Source organism: Lolium rigidum, chromosome 4 (assembly GCF_022539505.1).
Source record: "Lolium rigidum isolate FL_2022 chromosome 4, APGP_CSIRO_Lrig_0.1, whole genome shotgun sequence".
Taxonomy (NCBI): domain Eukaryota; kingdom Viridiplantae; phylum Streptophyta; class Magnoliopsida; order Poales; family Poaceae; genus Lolium; species Lolium rigidum.
In genome coordinates, this window is record NC_061511.1 from 202,870,663 (window position 1) to 202,889,502 (window position 18,840).

Sequence of the window (18,840 nt, forward strand, 5' to 3'; positions counted from 1 at the left end):
GCTCCCGTCGGCGGCGCTGCTGCTCGCTCGTGATGGCCGGCGATGGCGGCGCGACGCCTCCGCCTGCTCCCGCGTCCAGAAGTCGTGGAAGTTCATCGTCCGGCGGGAGCGGCCGAGGCGCCAGGCGACGGCGTTGTACGCCCCCGCCGCCTCGTGCGCCGTGTCGAATGTCCCGAGGCGGATCCGCTCGTCGCCGGAGCGGATCTCCGCGTCAGAGCGGCCGCTTGGCCGCGCCCGGACGCCGAAGTAGCCGGAGGCGGAGCGGCGGCGCGGAGGCATGGTGCCGGAGACGGAGGCGGAACGTCGGCGCGGAGGCAGAGCGGTAGGGGAGAGAGAGCGAAGCGGAGCGACACGTGGAAGCTTCAGACGGTTGGCGCGTTCGCGTGTCGCGTTTATAGCGCGTGCGGCAGCGCACGCGGCAACTTTCCCGCGCGGGATGGCGCAAACGCGCGGGCGCGGCAATTTTTTTACCCCGCGCGCCCTTTTCCCGCGTCTGCTGGAGCTTCGCCAAACTGGCGGTTTTTTTTTGCCCGCGCGCCTTTTACAGCCTGTTGGAGATACTCTTACCACGTGCCCCAGTGCAGACGTGGACTGTTGCCGCGGCTGGTCGTCAGAAACCATAACAAAACAAAAGGGACAATTAGCCGCTGTTTGGTACTAACTTTTTATGGGATTAGTGGGAATAATCGCACCAAATTCCAAATCCTCGCTCATTCTTAAGATCATGTTTGTTTCTGCTATATTGTGCTAGTTTAATTCCACGTTTTCACCCTGCTGTCTGAAGTCGATAACTTTAATTTCGCAAAGAAAAAGGAGTCTCGATGACTAAACGGTCTGTGGGAAGCTTCAGAAAGCAGCCGTGCATAAATTTCAACAAACAAGGCATTCTTATGGCACAAGAAAATAATTTTCTCTTGATTTGAGGTCAGCTTGGTGGAAACTTGAGAGCTATCGAAAATCCGGGGAACAAGCAGAGTGGCCGAAATTTGCGTGGTTCCACAGTTTCTTCTTTCTTAAGAAGGTATACCAACGCTTTATCTATGCATGTCACCGTGATAGCAACTCGGGCATTCTGCAGCTCATATCTGGGTATTTTTGAATGCGATGGTAGTACTAAATATAGTGTGAACTACCACTTAGTTGGTTGTTTTAGTGTGCATTTTTGGACAGCATAAATGCGCTTCTTTTGCTGTTTTGGTTTTAGTTGTCATTCCTCTGCACTGCACTGTTGTTAAAACAACAATTGCCATTCGTGTTTGATGTGCATATAAACATAACCATTACTAATCTGTGGTTGTATTCTGTCGTTTTAGTCTGTGAGCATTAACGAGTTTCTGAAACCTGCTCAAGGAGAAAGGTACCATGGCAGAAGCCAAGGACGCGGCGGCAGGGGGTGCTGTGACCGTGGAGCCTTCAGAGGTGCATACGGCAGGGGGTGCTGAGGCCAAGAAGTCGGCGCCGGCCGCCGCCGCAGCCGGGAACCCGGCCGCCAAGCTTGGCGGCGAGGCTCCTGTCGCCCCGTCTCGTGGTGGGGGACCAGGATCTGGGCGGCGGCCCTGGCTTGGCGGCGGCGCCCTGCGGCGGGCGTCGTGGCGGCCGGCTCTGGTGGTCGTTCTCGACCTCGCGGGAGGTGAGGCGGCGGCGGGCGTCGACGGCGGCGTGGAGCTTCTTCGCATCAAGATCTGAGGTAGCTACTCTCCTCTCTCTCCCCCCCGCCCACTCCGGCTGAAGGTGGTGCCGCCGCCGGATCTCTGGGGCAAGGGGTGCTGGTGGGATGTTCGGCGCAGGGGAAACCCTAGGCTGGCTGGTCCGGCCCAGCGACGTCGACGCCCTCGGGTGCCGGGTTCTTCCTTGGAGGCGCCACTGTGACCCCCTCTTTCCACCCCCGACCCATCTTCCAGACGAAAGTCCAAAATCTCTTCGATTGGGCGGCGTCGACGCGTTGCGCCGTGACCTTCTTGGAGGCGTCGCCTGGGGAGATTCGGGGTTATGGTGGGGAGTCGAAGGTGGGAGCTTTGGGCCTGCTGGTCACTGCCCTTGATCGCCTGTTGTGCCCGGTGGCTTTCCTGTTGCTCTTGGCTGTTCAAGGGCGGCGGCAGTGTGGCCGGTGTGGTGTGCTCTTGTCATGGTGGCCGTGATCCAGGACGCCTTCGGTTCTCGAGCCCAACACCTCTCCAGCTCTCGGGTGAGCTTCTCTCATGTCCGATGGTTCGACGCCTTCGAGCCATGGCGAGAGGGTAGGGGCCCTCTTCGGCATGAGAGCAGGAAGGTGGTTTTGGCGCTCAGTCCCGGATTCTCCTCGTTCAAGACCTCCTCTCTGCTTCTGTCAGTGCTTCGTCGTGCCCCGCTGGTTGGTGTCCTTGGTGCCGACGAGCTGCGGTCTTCGCTTATGCAAGTCTTAGTGCTTGCGCTCTAGCGTAGTGTTGTAAGCTTCTCAGAGTGTGCTCTTGTATCCTTCGGCCGGTGTGGTGTGGTGTGGTGTTGTGTTGTACGGAGGGTATTGTGTAATCTTGGCTGGTTGAGGGCTTTGTTAATTCAAAGTCGGGCTTTCGAGCCTTATGTTTAAAAGCCGACCGCCAAGCTGCCCACCAACCCGGCCCCACCTGCGCAGGCTGGTAAGGCGAAGTTTCAGGTTTATTTGCGAGTTGCGAGTATGCCGGATCTGGGGTTTAGGGTGTATGGGGGATTGGGGTTTTTCCCGGAATGATTTGCCTTCCGGCATCTGCTATATGATAGTCTAGTGACTAGTATCTGAAACGGAGCAAAAAACATGGTTGTAAAATTGGCGAATTTTGATCCAATTTTAGACATTTCTGCCATGATATATAGTACTATTACTACTACTACTACTACTAATTTTTAGGGTTTAGCTCCTGATGCTATGAGTATTTCAGTCCAGGAGTCTCGAGGTGGTTCATGCGGAGGATTCAGGCAAGGTGAACGTGGCTATGGCAGAGGTGGCCGAGGAGGGTATGGTCAGAACCGCGAATTTGGCAATGAAAATATGAATGGCTACAGGGGAGGAGGATATGGTAACAGAACTGGAGGTAAATAAGGTGGAGAGATGGGCCGTCGTCCACCCTACCAGGGAGCCCGCCGAGGTGGGTATATGGAAGGCGAGTTTGGTGATGATAATGAGAGGCCGCCTCGAAGGAACTATGAGCGCCACAGCGGTACAAGCCATGGGTATGTGATGAAGCGTGATGGTGCTGGCCGTGGGAACTGGGGAACTACCTCTGATGAACTTCTTGCCCAGTGAGTTGTCTGCTCTAGTGCTCTACCCTGCAGGCTATTTATATGCAGCGTGGTGAAACGAGAGCGAACCTTTTGTTTATGTTTTGGGGACCAGCAAAACTGAGGCCCTCAAGCTGGAGGAGAAGGCCCCTGTCCCTGAGAAGCAGGGTGCACAGGAGGATGCACCACAGGCAGAGGAGAACAAGGTCAGCAAAGATGCCACTGCAAATGTCGAAGAAGAAAAGGAAGAAGAAGATAAGGTATACTTCATGCTATAGTGCACAATTAATGCTGATTTGTGAGCAAGTTTGTCTAGAGTTACATTTCTGAGGCAATATAACATGCACCTACAGTTCTCTTGTCAACTTGATGAAAGTGTGGATTTCTGTTCGCAACTTCCAACCTCATGGCAAAATAGTTATCAGTTCAGTGTTTTACTTAGCTTACTCCATCATTTTTAATGTTTTGCTTCATTATTTTTTTTTTCGAGAAAACGCAAAGGACCTCCAAAATAGTTTTGCTTCATTATTTCTTTTCATCTTGAATGCTACCCATTTGTAGTTACATTGTTATTGGGTGATTAGCTATTCACACACATTATTGTGTCTACATATTTTTGTAGCCAGGTATGTTAATTTTTAAGTCTTTTTGTCTCCTGTGAACCAGCGAAATTTTGCTGTGTTTCTCGTTATTCTACTAGTGCAACCACAGTTGCATGCTTTTCTAATTTCATTTGCTTGGAATCACAGCAGCCTCAGTGTTGCCATTTGCTTTATGACTTGCATTTGTATGTACTTGTAGTCAGGACTCAGCGGAAAAATGAGAGTAACACTTCACCTGAAACTTTTGCTCTGCCCCCTTTCTAATTATGTAAATATCTATTTTGGGTGGGCTCACTGATTTCCATAGCTTGTTTTGATTCATAGGGAACTACAACCCCTTTCTAATTATGTAAATATCTATTTTGGGTGGGCTCACTGATTTCCATAGCTTGTTTTGATTCATAGGGAACTACAGATGATTAGTGGTAGTTACAAGCTTGTAAACATGGTCATGATAGGCAATACAACCCTCCTGAACCCATATTTAGGTTGATTATGGTTACTTATTCCATTTCTGTTCCTGATGTCTTGAGTGTTTATGACTCAAGCTGTAACTCTTGTCAGCTGCTTGCAGACACTATATATGCAACCATTTTACAATGTATTTGAACATTTCCTTGTTTTATTGTATTTTATATCTGTTATCTATCTGTATGTGGTGCAATCATTCAAATCAAATGTTTTGTGACCTTAGGAGATGACTCCTGATGAATTTGAGAAAGTAATGGAGGAGAAGCGGAAAGCACTTCTTGCTTTGAAGTCTGAGGAGAGGAAGGTTGAAATTGATAAGTACATGCAGGCTATGCAACTGCTTTCCACTAAGAAAGGAAATGATGAAGTTTTCATCAAGCTGGTATGTTAGCCCATTGTTCCTTGTGCTCCATGTCCCATAACTCCACTGGAGATGTGTGGTTGATCTATCTTTTCTGCAGGGTGCTGATAAGGATGCTTTAAAGAAGAAAGAAACCGCTGAACGTGATGAGCGTGCTAAGAAGGTTAGACATTAAATCTATTGCTATGCTTAGAAATATTGTTTACCCTTACCGTTTTCGAACAATAATGTTGTTATTCTGGTGCATTAATTACCAATTGTGCATTCTGCTGCCCATTTGGGTATTTCTATTAAATGCAATAGTACTAAAAATAGTGTCAACAGCCAATTAGTTTGCTGATTAGGATGCTTGATTTAGCCCTTTCTGGACTGCATATCTGTTTTGGTTTTAGTTGGTATTCCCCTGCTGTTGTTAAAACACCAACTGTCGTTCCTGCTTGGTGTGCCCAACTTTATATTCTACCTCCGTCCAAAAATAAGTTTCTCATGTATCTAGAAAACGTTGACACTTATTTTAGGACGGAGGGAGTACTTCACTCACCTCTCTAATACATAATGATAGCTAATCTAGGATTGTTTTTTGTCGTTTGTAGTCTGTGAGCATAAACGAGTTCCTGAAACCTGCTGAAGGAGAAAGGTACTATGGTGGCCGAGGACGTGGCGGCAGGGGGCGTGGGGACCGTGGAGGCTTCAGAGGGAGATTTGGTGGAGGCTATCATGCCCCGCTGGCCGCTCCAGCAATTCAAGACCAGAACCAGTAACCAACTCTCGGTGGGAAGTGAAAAATCTCATGTTATCGTGTCATTGTCGTTGTCAACCTTGAATTTTGTTGTTACCATATGTTTCTCTTCAACTTCAGTTAAAACAAATAATTGTGTTTGTGTGTGGATCATTCACCCTTGCAGTCAACTGGTCTTTGTAAATCCAGAGTTGTTTGTTACGTGTCAGAGTTTTGTAGGCTGTTTTGAGTCCCTCACCATTTCATACATGTCATAGCCTTTGTTTTCGTTGTGGATATGATGATGCAGCAGATATGTTGGTAATTCGTGAATAACTCCACAAGACACGGCGTGCATGCATAGTTATCTAGGTTCTTGATTAATGCCTCTCTGGACAGCATAGTTGCACTTACTTGCCTGTTTTAGTTGGCACTCATGTCTTGTTGCAAGACAACAGCTGCCCTTCGTTATTGGCGTGCCTGACTTTACATCAATTGTGATGTTTCTACTACATAACAAATACTAATCTGGGATAGTCCTATGTCGTTTTTAGATGAAAGAATTGGTTGAAGCGAAGCTCGCTCTTACGAATTGAGGCTGTCAATTGGATTCCTCTGAACTATCATCGATTTCTTGTAACTTGATGATGGAGAAATATTCCATGGTGACTGGGGTAGCAGGAGGAGACGTGGGAAGTATCTTTTACCACACATTTTTGCCCGACTGCTATTAAAATAAATAATCAAGCATTGGCTGGATTATTCGTTGTGGTGTCTGTAACTGATCTGTTAGCTTATTGTCAGATTTTCACAGCATTTTGTCTACCAAATTAGCATTTTGCATTTCTTACATGTTGCAGCCATTGTTTTACCATTGGATTTTCGGCTCTAGTTGCTGTTAATTCGTAGGTTTTCTATGTCATGCAGACGCATCAAAAGTCAAAACGCAGAGGATAAGGAACCCAAGGATGAGAAGGTGCTGACTCCATCATACCTTTACTTCCACATTTCACCAGCCAAGAAAGATAATTGAATTGTAATTTTTGTATCTGACTAATCAAATAGGTGTTCATTTAATTAAAAATAGTCTGGAGAAAGTTCTACTAGCTTTGACCTCAAGGCTTCATTGAGATAAAGAGTAGCGATTACAAAAACCATCGCTGACTAAGATCCATAGACTGGCTGAATGACAGCAACAGTATACAAGATCATCGGTCCATTACAACCAGACCAACTCAAACCAAAAACCACCTCTATGGCTCTGTCCTAGTGTTCTTGTTCTGCACAAGCTCACAAGAATACACGTACGTATAGTATGGCGGTATGAGAGATCTCCAGCGCAAGACCTCAAATTTTCCCCTCGGCAAAGTGCTCCAGGTTCCAGATATAAGATCCACCAATGTTATCCTTGGAACTTCGCCGTGAGTGGCAGGCCCTTTTTGGTGACTATGATGTATCAGAAACAGCCCACGATCCTCGGAACTTCGCAGTCTTTCAGGAATGCTCCAAATGAACCGGGTCATATGATCCTCGGGATATTCACCGAACACCAAGGTATTATTCTGTGTGTACTTCCTAACCTCTCTGAGAACACTGGACCAGAACCCAGCACTGAGATTTGCTGCTCTCAGTACGGCGGCAACAACACATGCATGTACGAAAGATCCGCGCATCACGAGGGCTAGCTCCATGGCAATGGATGTTAACTTTGGGTGCTCCTCCGGATCCGTGCTACCGAACACGAGCATCTTGAAGAAATACCAGTAAGCTTCTTTAGACAAACATCTTAGCATGATGGCTTGTGTTGTTCCAACACTGACCATCTTCTCTGAACGGCTAGTGATTATGATTTTGCTCCCATGTGCCATGCATCTTTCAGAAGTCTGCAGCAACCTCTTCCAGGCCCCTTCGACCACGTCCCCTAAGAGCTCAATGACAACCAACAACCTTTCTTTACCGAAGGCAATATTTTGATGCTTGATCACACAATGATCTCTGAAAGTTGTTGCGGTTTCATGCGTAAGGTCATTTCCTCTGTAGCGCAAGATCAAGGAGAAGTGATTGCGCACACGCTCATCATCGTAAACATGTTCCACAAGAGTGCTCTTCCCAATAAGTCGAGGACCAACTATTGGTAGGACACCCAAATTTCCACCCACTAGAGGCTCAGCTTGTAGCAAGAAGCTGATGGCCTGTTCCTTCTCCATTTGGCGGCCGAACATACAGTTATCCAAAAATAAATATGAGCCATAAGGTTGGCGGTACATGCGAGGGTAGTTCATCAGAAATATAGCAAACTCCTTCATGTCAGCAACCATGCTTTCTAGGACAAGAACAACCTGTTTTAACTCCTTGCTGCTGTCTCTACCAATTTCCATGCTCTCAATTTGAGTGTTACTAGATAGGCGGCGAAAGCGCTTAGCCGGATTAAATTTGGATTGAGCAAACGAGGAGAGACTCACCTCCTCATCATCGGTCTTGTTGTTTCTGCACTTGAAGGAGTCGAGAAGGTAGTACCCTCTGAACATTTGTTTTATCATCATGCTAACCTGACGGATCATCCCTTGGTTTGTGATGCACCGCCCCTCAGCCTCCTCGACGGCCGCTGATATCCTCAGAAGCAGTTGGTGTAGCCTCTGCAGGTTATCCTCGATGGTTGTCTCCTCATTAGCGGTCGTCTGCTCGCGGCACTTCTCGACCACCACGGATATGGCTCTGCTCACAATATCACCAAGCACTGCGGAAATGAGGGCCTCCATTGTAAAGCATGAAGGAACAAGAACCCCTCCAGGCTTTTCAGTAGCTAAATGGTGCTCCGAGCTTGAAGGATTTAGGCAGTTTCTGACATTGAATGTTCAGCGGAAAGCTTAAGAAGACAATTGTGCTATATGTTCCAGAAAATGGTGATTCTCCTAGTCTTCGCTGACTCACCCAATGAATGCGACATATTGTTGTGCCTGAAGAAAAACATGTGTTTTTCTAACTTAGAGGTCATCATTGTGGAAACTTGATACGTCGGAATCAACAGCCAATCAGATCATATTTTCCTTCTTTTTCTTTGGTCAGATATATGTGTTGATTTTGACTTCTGGTGCTGATCTCTGTAGCAGCGCGCATATACAGGTTGCCTGAACTCCCCAGATGGTTGTTGTCTGCTACAAGATACTATTAACCAGTAGGAACTCCTCCAAAGCCCCTGACTAGCTAGATGGTACTCTGTGCTCGAAGGAGTTCGGCTTAGGCAGTTGTTCACTCGATGACCTTAATTTGCCCAAAAAAAGAAGACTCATGACCTTAAACGGTCTGTGGAAAGCTTCAAAAAAGAAAAACGTGCATAAATTTCAACAAAGAAGGCGCTGTTATGACGGAAGAAAATTGTTTGCTTTTGATTTGAACGTCAGCTTGGTGGAAACTTTGACAGCTGTCGAAAATCCCAGGAGCAAGAGTGACTGGCCGAAATCACATACTCCACATCTCCTTCTTTCTTACCCAGAATGGATACCGACGCCTTATTGGTGGCCTGCAATCCCAGTCACCGTCATAGCAACTCGGGGCATTCTGCATTTCTGCTGCTCATATATATTGGGTATTTCTGAACGTGATGGTACTAAAAATAGTGTCAACCACCACTTAATTGGCTGTTTTAGTTGGTAGAGACTAGGGTTCTACCGGATCTAGGACGGAGATTGTAAGGGTGGAAGTGAGGGCGGAGAGGCTGGGGAGCTCGGCGTCGGCGGCTGGGCACCGTCGCGGAGGAAAGAGGCGGCGGCTAGGGTTGGTGCGGCGGGGGCACAGGGGTCTCCCGTCTCCCTTCAGGAGACGAGACAGTAATGATACTGAATATTGTCTGATTAATCTCGAAGGGATACAAGTGTTTATATAGGAGGACGGCCTCCTCTAAACCCTAATTTACTTGGGCTAAGCCCCTAATTTACTTGGGCTAAGCCCATAACTAGCCACTAGTGGGCTTCCTGCGTGTATAGGTCAAACCGACCATAACATCTCTCCCGCCTTCTCAAACAGCTCGTCCTCGAGCTGAACTTCGGAAACTGCTGGCGGAGATCTTCAAGCTTCTCCCAAGCCGCCTCGTCCTCTGGCAGGCCTGTCCAATGCACCAAGACGTGCCAAACACCACGGCGCTGCTGGGCCTTCAACACGCGAGCCACACTCGCAGGGGCAGGCTCGAGACGCCTGTCGTTGCCTAATCGACAATACCTCGGAGGAGGGATCCTCACGAGGGAGAGAAGAAGTAGGGGCCATAGGGCGGAGTGCACACGGGACGGTGGTACGCGAGTTACCCAGCTTCGGAACACCTGCACGATGAAAGGGCCTACTGCTGCTTGTCTGGAATTATCTGGGCGCTTGCGCGTTGTTACAATGGTTGTGGTTGTGCCTCTAGGGCTCCCGGGATCCGGCTTATATAGACGCACGGATCTAGGGTTTACATGGAGAGTCCTAGCCGGAATACAAGTTGCCTAACTACGGTACAATATCTTGCCGTGTACGTCAAGGATCCGCCTTCCTCCTGGTCGTGCTGGATCCGGATACTTTATGGGCCTCCACGGATCCGGCCTCCTTCGTAGGTCGGTTGGGATCCGGCTCCTCGTTCCTGGGCTGGACTTCATCCTTAATGATCAACAACAACTGGGCCGCCCGATGGGCCGTATGCCACCATCACCATCTGGGGCCACCCGGGCTTGCCGGATCCAGGCCATGTCATTGATATACCCATAAAGTATACCCACAACAGTAGCCCCCGAAGTTCTCCGAGATTCATCATTCTTCCGTCTTCAAATAACTCGGAACCAAAGAGAATCTTGAAGAGCTTCCAAACTTTCTTGTTTCCTACATCATCTTCTCGGAAATCATATGTCCTTCAGTAACGATAATGTAACGAAGTTTCCTTCTTTCCTGCGCAGAACCTCCTAATTTCCCGCGCTAAATTTTCAGATGCGAATCTTCAGCCGGAATTTTCGGGAGCGCACGGTTAAGTTACCTCCACGTCATTTTACCGCTTTTAACCTAAGACACGCGTCATGCATCCAACGGTGAGACCGTTCAGTTTCTGCCGTCGGATCCGAAACGCGAATCTCCGCGCGAGGTCTATAAATACCCCCACGCGCGGTAACTTCCCATTCTTTTCACCTCCTCACCACTTCATCTTCTTCCTCGCGCCGCGCCGCCCATCAGATCTCGGCTCCGGCGAGCCCCGCCACAGAGAACTTCGCGCACCGTCGCTCCAAGCTTCCCCTCACGCCAAGATTGTTTCGGTTGATCGGGAAATTTCTCCCGCCGCCGATTCGTGGTCGCGCGGGTCGTTTCGTAGCTAGTTCGGCGACCTTCATCCTCACCGGAGCATCGCCGGTCCGCCGCGCCATCAACGGTACGTGCACCGGACTTGTAGAAGAATAAGTAGACTAGAGTAGTTTCCGGTTACTCAAATACTTTGCATGGGTGCAGCCGGAAGCATGCCGCATGATTCACACTGTATTGGTAGTTCTCCGAATAGCCCGGAACCCAGTTTGCTAGAACCAATCTGCCCGGATCCCATCGCATACCTTCCACCATATGTTTCCGACATCCGGCTAGCTCAACCTTTTTCCGCATCTTCCAGGCACCAAACTAGGCCGGATCCCAACCGCTCAAGAGCTCGAAGAAGAACTCCAAGGGCAAGCTAGAATGGCAGCCAAGGTTCAGGAGACGGAAAACAAGAAGGCCTCCAAGGCTCGGATCCGCGAAGGAGAACGGGGTCAATGGTGGCCTTGCGAAACTACCGACGTGGAGCTTAGAGAGCTCCAAAACGAGGGTATGATCTCCGCTCACTGGAGCTTCATACGCGACACCGTCGTCCCCAAGCCCGGAGCCGGAGAAGTTGTCATGACCAAAGCTTGGGTGGAACGCGGATTATCGCTCCCCTGTTCGGAATTTTTCCTCTCCATCCTCAACACATACGGGCTTCAGCCCCACAACATCTGCCCCAACTCATACCTTCTGCTCTCCAACTTCGCGACACTTTGCGAAGGGCATCTCGGAATCCGACCAGATGTCAAGTTATGGCAGTTTTTCTTCCGAGTGAAGAAGGAAACGAAGGACAAAGCTATGCTGAACTGCGGGAGCATGACGTTCATGCTCCGACCTGGCCGCATGTATCCACCGCATGACTCGCACGAATCCGTCCGGTACTGGAACGCTGGATGGTTCTATGAAAAGAACGCCTCGGTTCCGGACATTCACAATGGTTTGCCCAAGTTCAACAACGAGCCTCCGGAAGAGCTCGCGAGCTGGAGCTTCGTCCCCTCGCTCGCCCAAACTCCTATCTTGGAAAAGGCGGCGCGGAGAATCTCCTGGGCTAGTCCACGATGGGCTAACCGGAACTCAGCTCACACTTAGCCGGTTCACCCGGCGGATCCAGCCCACTGCGGTACAATGCGCGGTTAATCTGCGCATACACCGGGGCGGACGACCAGCTCCGAGCTACCCGCCACGACCTTCCGGCTGATTCCCTCAAAAGGAGATTCAAAACGCTCGTGAAGATAGGCGGGGCCAACCGATCCCGGAATTGATCAAGGACATCCATACAAACAACCAGTGCCCTCTGGTAAGCTCTGATCCCTTCGTTACTTCAAACTTCACAATCTTTTGGATGTTGACTAACTTATAATAGCTTTCCTTCCAGCTCGATACTTTGGCGGAGGAAAACTTTCGCACCATACTTCGTGTCCCCGTTAGCAGCGACGCGGCGGAGGAGGTTCCGGATGACGAAGAGGAGGAAGAGGAGCAGGCACCCCGCAAGGCGGCCCCTCAACCTTCGAAGCGTCCCCGCGCCAAAGCTTCCGGCTGCGAGCCGGAGCCAGCGGCGAGGCCTCCGCCAAGAAGCCCAAGATCACCAAGCCACCTCCGCTGAACTCGAAGAAAGCGGAGCGTGAACGTTTGAAGATGCTTGCAACTGCAGGCAAACGCTCTCGCCCCATCATCCCCGGCGCCCCGTAAGTTTCCGAGTATGGCACGTCTCTACTTTGATGTAGTTGTTTCTTATGTGATCCTCTTTTACTTGTTTGCAGAATTCCGACTACTGCTGCCACCCGGACCACCAGCCAAGAGCCCATCACCAAATACATGACAAAATCTCCGGCTGTTGGCCCTCCGACTCCTGCTCCGCCAAGCACTTCACACACTGCTCCTCAACCATCTCCCCCTCGGGCTGATCAATCTCCCCCTCCTGCCGCAAATACTCCACCGGAAATAATTCCGGTTAGCAGCGAGAAGGCGGGCGGAGAAGATCCCAAAGCCAAAGGCCCTGCCCAGGACGAAATAGAAGTACAAGGCCAAGGAGAGGCTGAGGTTACTTCTTCCGAGAAGGTCGGAGCCGGCGCTGGCGACGTCGTCGTTTTTCCGAAAACTTTGGAGATCCGGCTGACCTCACTTCCACCCCCAAGGCATATGCAACTAAGTTTTTCAACAAGCTGACTGAGGCGGAGAAATGGGAGCTTGAACAAGATCTGCTCAACGCCATGCTGAACAATGCCTGGGGGAAGCCGGATGCCGCGACGTCGGAGATCCAAGACTTCAAGAAGGACGTCGGCCAGTTCTTCGACAAGCTTATCTGCAAGCAAAAGGTACTCCCCAGTAGCCCCCAAGCATGTATGCGGAAACTAGATACTAGTTAGCGCTTCTGGAGAATAAAGTCACTTCTGGAGAGATTTGTTTAAATTGTCGTAGTAGCCCCCAAGCATTATATCGGAAGGATTCCGGTAGTGATGCTTCAAAGGACCCCACTATTGTAGGCGGAATTTTTACTCCTGCTCTGATCGTATTTTACAGGAACAGCAGGCGCTGCACTATGAGCTGCACAAAAACATTGCCCTTCAGCTCCGCGTTACCTTGGGTCAAGCGGAAAGTATCCGGACCCTGAAGAGTGAAAATGCAGAACTGAACAAACAACTGGCGGACGCCCAAGGTTGGTTTCCGCCCTTTCTTGTTATTAATTCACGTTCCGACTTTGAACTTGTTTTTGACTTGAATCCTTATAGGCGCATCTTCTTCCCTGGCTACGACCTCCTCCGAACTTGAGAACCTGCGCTCCACATACCAAGAATTGGAGACGAAACTGATGGAGGCGGAGCAAAAGAAGGAGCAGGCCGAGAAGCAACTGGCGGAGAAAAACTCCGAGCTCATCAGGGAAAAGGGAGAATTCTTGTTAAAGCGAAATGCTGATAGCGAGACCATCAAGAGGCAGCAGAAAGAACTCAACGGACTCCGGAAATACATGGAGACCGCGGAGCACCATTGGGACTTGCTGACCGAAAACATCCTGGGTACTTGTACTCGGAGTTTCTTATCTTGATGTATAATTTCTTGTGCTCAACTTGTATATTTATTCTTGTATTTTTGTGCAGAGCCGCTTGGATATCCTGAAAGACGCCGGAATCTATTCCCCGGGACGATCTCCTTACTCTCGCCGGTGATGATTGCAAGGATCTCATCTCCGCCTCCCGGAAAATATGCCACAATTTGTCGCTGAAGAATAGCCGCACCTGCGGTCTGCGCAAACTTGTTAAGAAAATGGATATTCTTCCGGAGTTGGTGACGGATCTGCAAGCTTCATCAGCCCGAGGTGCAGCTGCAATGACCTTGACTATGTGCCTGGCGCATAACCCGGAGATGGATCTTGACCGGGTAACTACTGGTGTTCCTCCGGCCGCAGATGTCGATGCGCTTTTAGACGCAGTAAGTGGCTATGATACCCGCATCGCGCGGAGGATCCGTCACGAAGAATTCTACGACAAGGTGGTTCTTCCTGCGGACGAGCCCCTTGAAGCCGAACTTCAGAAAGAGCGCGACGCGGAAACCCGACCTGCGGAATCCGGGACTCAGTTTACCTGGACCAGCTCCAAGGATGCTCCCCAAGAGGAACCCAAGGACAGCGCTGCAGCTTCCGACGAAGACGAAGAAAGTGAAGAGGATGTCTCGTCTCCGGCCGAGGGCGCCAAGGAAAAGGATCCAGAGGGCAATGCTTCTCCGTCCAAGGAGGAGTGAAAACTTTTTATGTCCTGCGGGAAAAAACAGTGCATCATTTTGGCCCCAGCGAGGGTTTGTAATATAACTTAAATTCTTAAATAGTTAGGGACGAAACAATTATGCATGTGGGCGGAAAAAACTTATCCTGCGATCCGTTTAAATTATTTGCATGTTTCGTTTGTTGAAAGCAAGTGCTGATGTTATATGTTCCGGCTTGCCCATTTGACCTTCCACGAGCCGGAAAACCTGTGACCGGAAACGCTCGCTAGCGGCGACGAAGCCCAATGGCAATCCATCAATAACCGCGGAAACAAGCCCCCAGCCCAAGTGCCGGAAGTCGCTACCAGGAATCCATGAGTTTGCAACAGAAGATACTTTCACCAGAAAACTAAAGCTTACGTCCTATGGGACGATTTTGAAAATCACAACTTTCATACACGCCTAGGCGGAAAGATCCAGCTCTGCGGTTTTAGTCGGAAAACATACACGATCCAAAAATGAAAAATTAAAGGAGGTAAAAGACTCTAAGAGTGAACCAAAAGCTTTATTTCATTGATCATGTATAATATATATTACAAGGTATGTAATGCGTAAAGCGCTAAGTGTGGAAAGGACGTAGCTGTGCTATGTTCCAGGGACGATCTGTTTCATCATATATGTCACCCGGATCCTCTCGTTTTCGTTTCCGGTGCCAGTTGGCAGGTCTATCCTTTAATTCCCGGAAATCAACAAGATAATAAGATCCGTTGTGTAGTACTTTGCTGATGACAAAAGGTCCTTCCCATGGAGATTGCAACTTGTGGTCTTTCACCTGGCGAAGGCGGAGGACTAAGTCTCCGACCATGAACGAGCGATTCCGAACTCGACGGCTATGATAGCGTCGGAGCTTCTGCTGATAGATGGTGGAGCGTTGGTCAGCTAAATTCCGAGCTTCTTCGATCAGGTCCACAGATAACTGTCGAGCCTCGTCAGCAGTTTCTTCATTGTAGACGGAAACTCGCGGTGAATCATGGATGATGTCAGTGGGGAGCACAGCTTCGGATCCATATACCAGGAAGAAAGGAGTAAATCCGGTTGACCTGTTAGGGGTAGTTCGTAAACTCCACAGAACAGAGTCTAGTTCATCGGCCCAAGCTCCGGCTGCGCGACGCAGCGGTTCTTCAAGGCGAGGTTTGATTCCGGCTAGTATAAGACCGTTGGCTCGTTCGACCTGACCGTTGGATTGTGGATGGGCCACAGACGCAAGGTCAAGACGGATCCCAACTTCATCGCAGTAATCCTTGAGTTCTCCTTGCGCGAAGTTTGTGCCATTATCTGTGATTATGCTGTGTGGGATGCCGAATCTCGTCACGAGGCTGCAAACAAATTTTAGTGCCGTAGCACCATCGGCTTTTCTCACTGGTTTTGCCTCAATCCACTTACTGAACTTGTCAATAGCGACCAAGAGGTATTCATGACCACCAGGAGATGATTTCTTTAACTTACCAACCATATCGAGCCCCCAGACCGCAAACGGCCAGGTGATAGGTATGGTCCTCAGCTCTTGGGATGGAGCGTTTGGTTGAGTAGCGTAATACTGACAACCTCGGCAAGTTTTCACTAGCTTCTCAGCGTCTTCTTTAGCTGTTAGCCAGTAAAATCCTAACCGAAAAGCTTTTGCAACGAGGGATGCAGGGGCGGCATGATGGCCGCAATCCCCTGCGTGGATCTCTCGGAGGATTTCAATGCCATCTTGATTAGAGACGCATTTGAGAAACACCCCGTTTGCACTTCGTTTGTAGAGCTGTCCATCAACAACTGTGTAGGATCTTGCTCGCCTGATGATCTGTCTTGCGTGGACCTCGTCCTCCGGCAACTTTCGATCAATGAGGTAATCCAGAAACGGCTGAGTCCAGGCCGGAATGATTGCCATCACTTCCTTAGCCGGAGAAACTGCCAGATCGGGATTTTCCGGGTTTGCGCCCTTCACTGAGGGTACTCGTAGATGCTCAAGGAAAATTCCGGGCGGAATTTGCTTCTGCCGGATCCGAGCTTAGACAGGCATGTCTGGCTGCCGTGTTATCGTCTCTCCTGACGTACTTGACTTCGTATCCGAGGAAGCATTTGGCGATCTCGTCAACTTCGTCTCTGTAAGCCGCCATGACGGAGTTTACGGCGTTCCGGAGTTCCGGCTACTTGTTGTGCCACCAGGTCGGAATCTCCGCGACATATGATGTGCTTGATCCCAATTTCCTTAGCGATGCGCGAGACCATGTAGTAGAGCCTCGTATTCCGCCATATTGTTGGTAGCTTCGAAGTGAATCTGCAGAACATCTCGCGGTTCTTCTCCGGTAGGTGACTTCGGGGTAACTCCAGCCCCGAGCCTTGATGTTGCTTGGATCCGTCAAAATGCATGACCCGAGGCTTCAGGTTCCGGCACAGGTGTGCCCTCCGGTGCTTCAGTCCAATCCGCGATGAAATCCGCTAGAACTTGAGACTTGATTGCAGTTCGGGCTTTGTAGTTGATGTCAAAGGCAGATAATTCGATGCCCCATTTTGCTACGCGCCCTGTTGCGTCGGAGTTGTTGATGATTTTTGCTAGGGGAACCTTGCTCACCACTGTTATTGGGTGCTCCTGGAAGTAGTGTCTCAGCTTCCGACTGCCCAGGAAAACTCCGTAGGCGAGCTTCTGAAAGTGAGGGTACCTCTGCTTGGATTCCGTCAAGACTTCGCTAATGTAATAGACGAGGCCTTTGGACTCCGTGCTCATATCCTTCTTCCTTTCGCACCACCACAATTACGAGGCTGATAACTTCGTTGGTAGCCGCCATGTAGAGGAGCATAGGCTCGACTCAGTTGGAGCTGCCGGTATAGGTGGGGAGGAGAGTATGTTCTTCAACTCTCGAAGTGCTTCGTCTGCTGCCTCATCCCGGACAAATTTGTGCTGTTTTCTTCGACGAGCTTGTATAGAGGTAGGGCTTTCTCGCCAAGACGGCTAACAAATCTGCGATTGCCACAACGCAACCGAGTTAATCGTTGCACATCTTTGAGACAAGTTGGCCTTTTGATGTTCAGGATAGCCTTGATTTTTTCCGGGTTAACTTCGATGCCCCTGTGAGAAACAATGAAGCCAAGGAGTTTTCCTGCTGGTACGCCAAAGACGCACTTCAGCGGATTTAACATCATCTTGTACCATCGGAGATTATCAAAGGTTTCCTTAAGGTCGCTGAGCAGGTCGGATCCCTTTCGGGTCATGACCGCGATGTCGTCGACGTAGGCGTGTACGTTCCGGCCAATCTGGTCCTTCGAGCACCCGCTCGCATCGTACGTTGGTATGTGGCACCTGCGTTTTCAAGCCAAAGGGCATGGTAACATAGCGGTATGTGCCAAAGGGTGTGATAAAAGAGGTCGCCTTTTGGTCGAGACTCCTTCATCGAGGATCGATGATACCGGAATATGCGTCAAGAAAACACAGAAGTTCCGCCCCTACCGTCGAATCAATGACTTGGTCAATGCGCGGCAAAGGGAACGGATCTTTCGGACAATGCTTATTCACGCCGGAGTAATCGATGCACATTCTTAGTATTTCAGAATTCTTTTTGGGTACAAGGACGGGGTTTGCGACCCAATCGAGTATGGATAACTTCTACTACAAAACCCGCCTCTAGTAACTTTGCTAATTCCATTCCTATGGCGCGGCGCTTCTTGTCTCCAAAGCGTCGCATAGCTTGCTTCACTCGGTTTTGCACCCGGATTTATATTGAGGTAGTGCTCGGCGAGTTCCCTTGGTACTCCGGACATGTCGGAAGGTTGCCATGCAAAGATATCCATGTTAGCTACGAGGAACTCGGCGAGCGCGCTTTCCTATTTGGGGTCCATGTTGGCTCCGATCGAAACACTGCTTGGAGCCGTCGCCTTCAACGAGGTCATGCTTCTTGGTTTCTATCGCGGCCTTGAACGAGGACTTCGTTCGGAGATCTGCTTCTTGGTGGTCGCATCTCGGTCGGATCCACCGCGGCTGCGTAGCCTTGCGGCTCTTCTCCGGATATGACGGATTCTGCAAGGCGGCTTCGCCCTCCTCGCGATCCCTTGCTTTTTGTAGTCTCCGGACACGGTGATCATGCCGTTAGGACCCGGAATCTTGAGCTTGTTGTAGATGTAGCATGCCCTGGCGTGAAACTTGTGGTAGGTGGGCTGCTCGAAGATCACGTGGTAGGAGCTTTTGAAGGGCACTACTTCAAACGTGATCATCTCTTCGCGGTAGTTGTTCACATCGCCGAAGGCCACGGGAAGTTTGATGCTGCCCGAGGAGTTTGCCTTCTTACCGGAACCACACCATGAAATTCAGTGGTGTCTGTGCTTGAGCTGTTCCTTGGTGAGGTTCATCTTCTCCGGGGTCTCCGGGTACATGATGTTCGAGTTAGCTCCTCCATCCATAAGGCACTTGGAGAAGTCAT

General features: G+C 49.8%; 2 protein-coding genes across 2 annotated transcripts; one reads left to right on the plus strand and one right to left on the minus strand.

Moving 5' to 3' along the window:
* The first annotated feature begins 3,193 nt into the window (after positions 1-3,193).
* LOC124706868 (RGG repeats nuclear RNA binding protein A-like) lies at positions 3,194-5,429 on the plus strand. The gene is made up of 5 exons (XM_047238534.1): positions 3,194-3,255; positions 3,350-3,494; positions 4,531-4,689; positions 4,769-4,831; positions 5,262-5,429. The coding sequence occupies exons 1-5, from the start codon at positions 3,194-3,196 to the stop codon at positions 5,427-5,429; spliced, it is 597 nt and encodes a 198-aa protein (XP_047094490.1).
* Positions 5,430-6,639: 1,210 nt separating this feature from the next.
* Positions 6,640-8,160, minus strand: LOC124648062 (disease resistance protein RGA2-like). Its single transcript, XM_047187886.1, has one exon. The coding sequence runs from the start codon at positions 8,143-8,145 to the stop codon at positions 6,640-6,642; it is 1,506 nt and encodes a 501-aa protein (XP_047043842.1). The 5' UTR covers positions 8,146-8,160.
* Positions 8,161-18,840: the final 10,680 nt, after the last annotated feature.

What these genes read in the sequence shown, in the direction of transcription:
- LOC124706868 (XM_047238534.1), top strand. Translation starts at nt 3,194, where the DNA reads ATGAAGCGTGATGGTGCTGGCCGTGGGAACTGGGGAACTACCTCTGAT. An exon ending in TCTGATGAACTTCTTGCCCA is followed by an intron (nt 3,256 to 3,349) that starts GTGAGTTGTCTG and finishes TTTGGGGACCAG; the next exon opens with CAAAACTGAGGCCCTCAAGC. An exon ending in AAAAGGAAGAAGAAGATAAG is followed by an intron (nt 3,495 to 4,530) that starts GTATACTTCATG and finishes TTGTGACCTTAG; the next exon opens with GAGATGACTCCTGATGAATT.
- LOC124648062 (XM_047187886.1), bottom strand. Translation starts at nt 8,145, where the DNA reads ATGGAGGCCCTCATTTCCGCAGTGCTTGGTGATATTGTGAGCAGAGCC.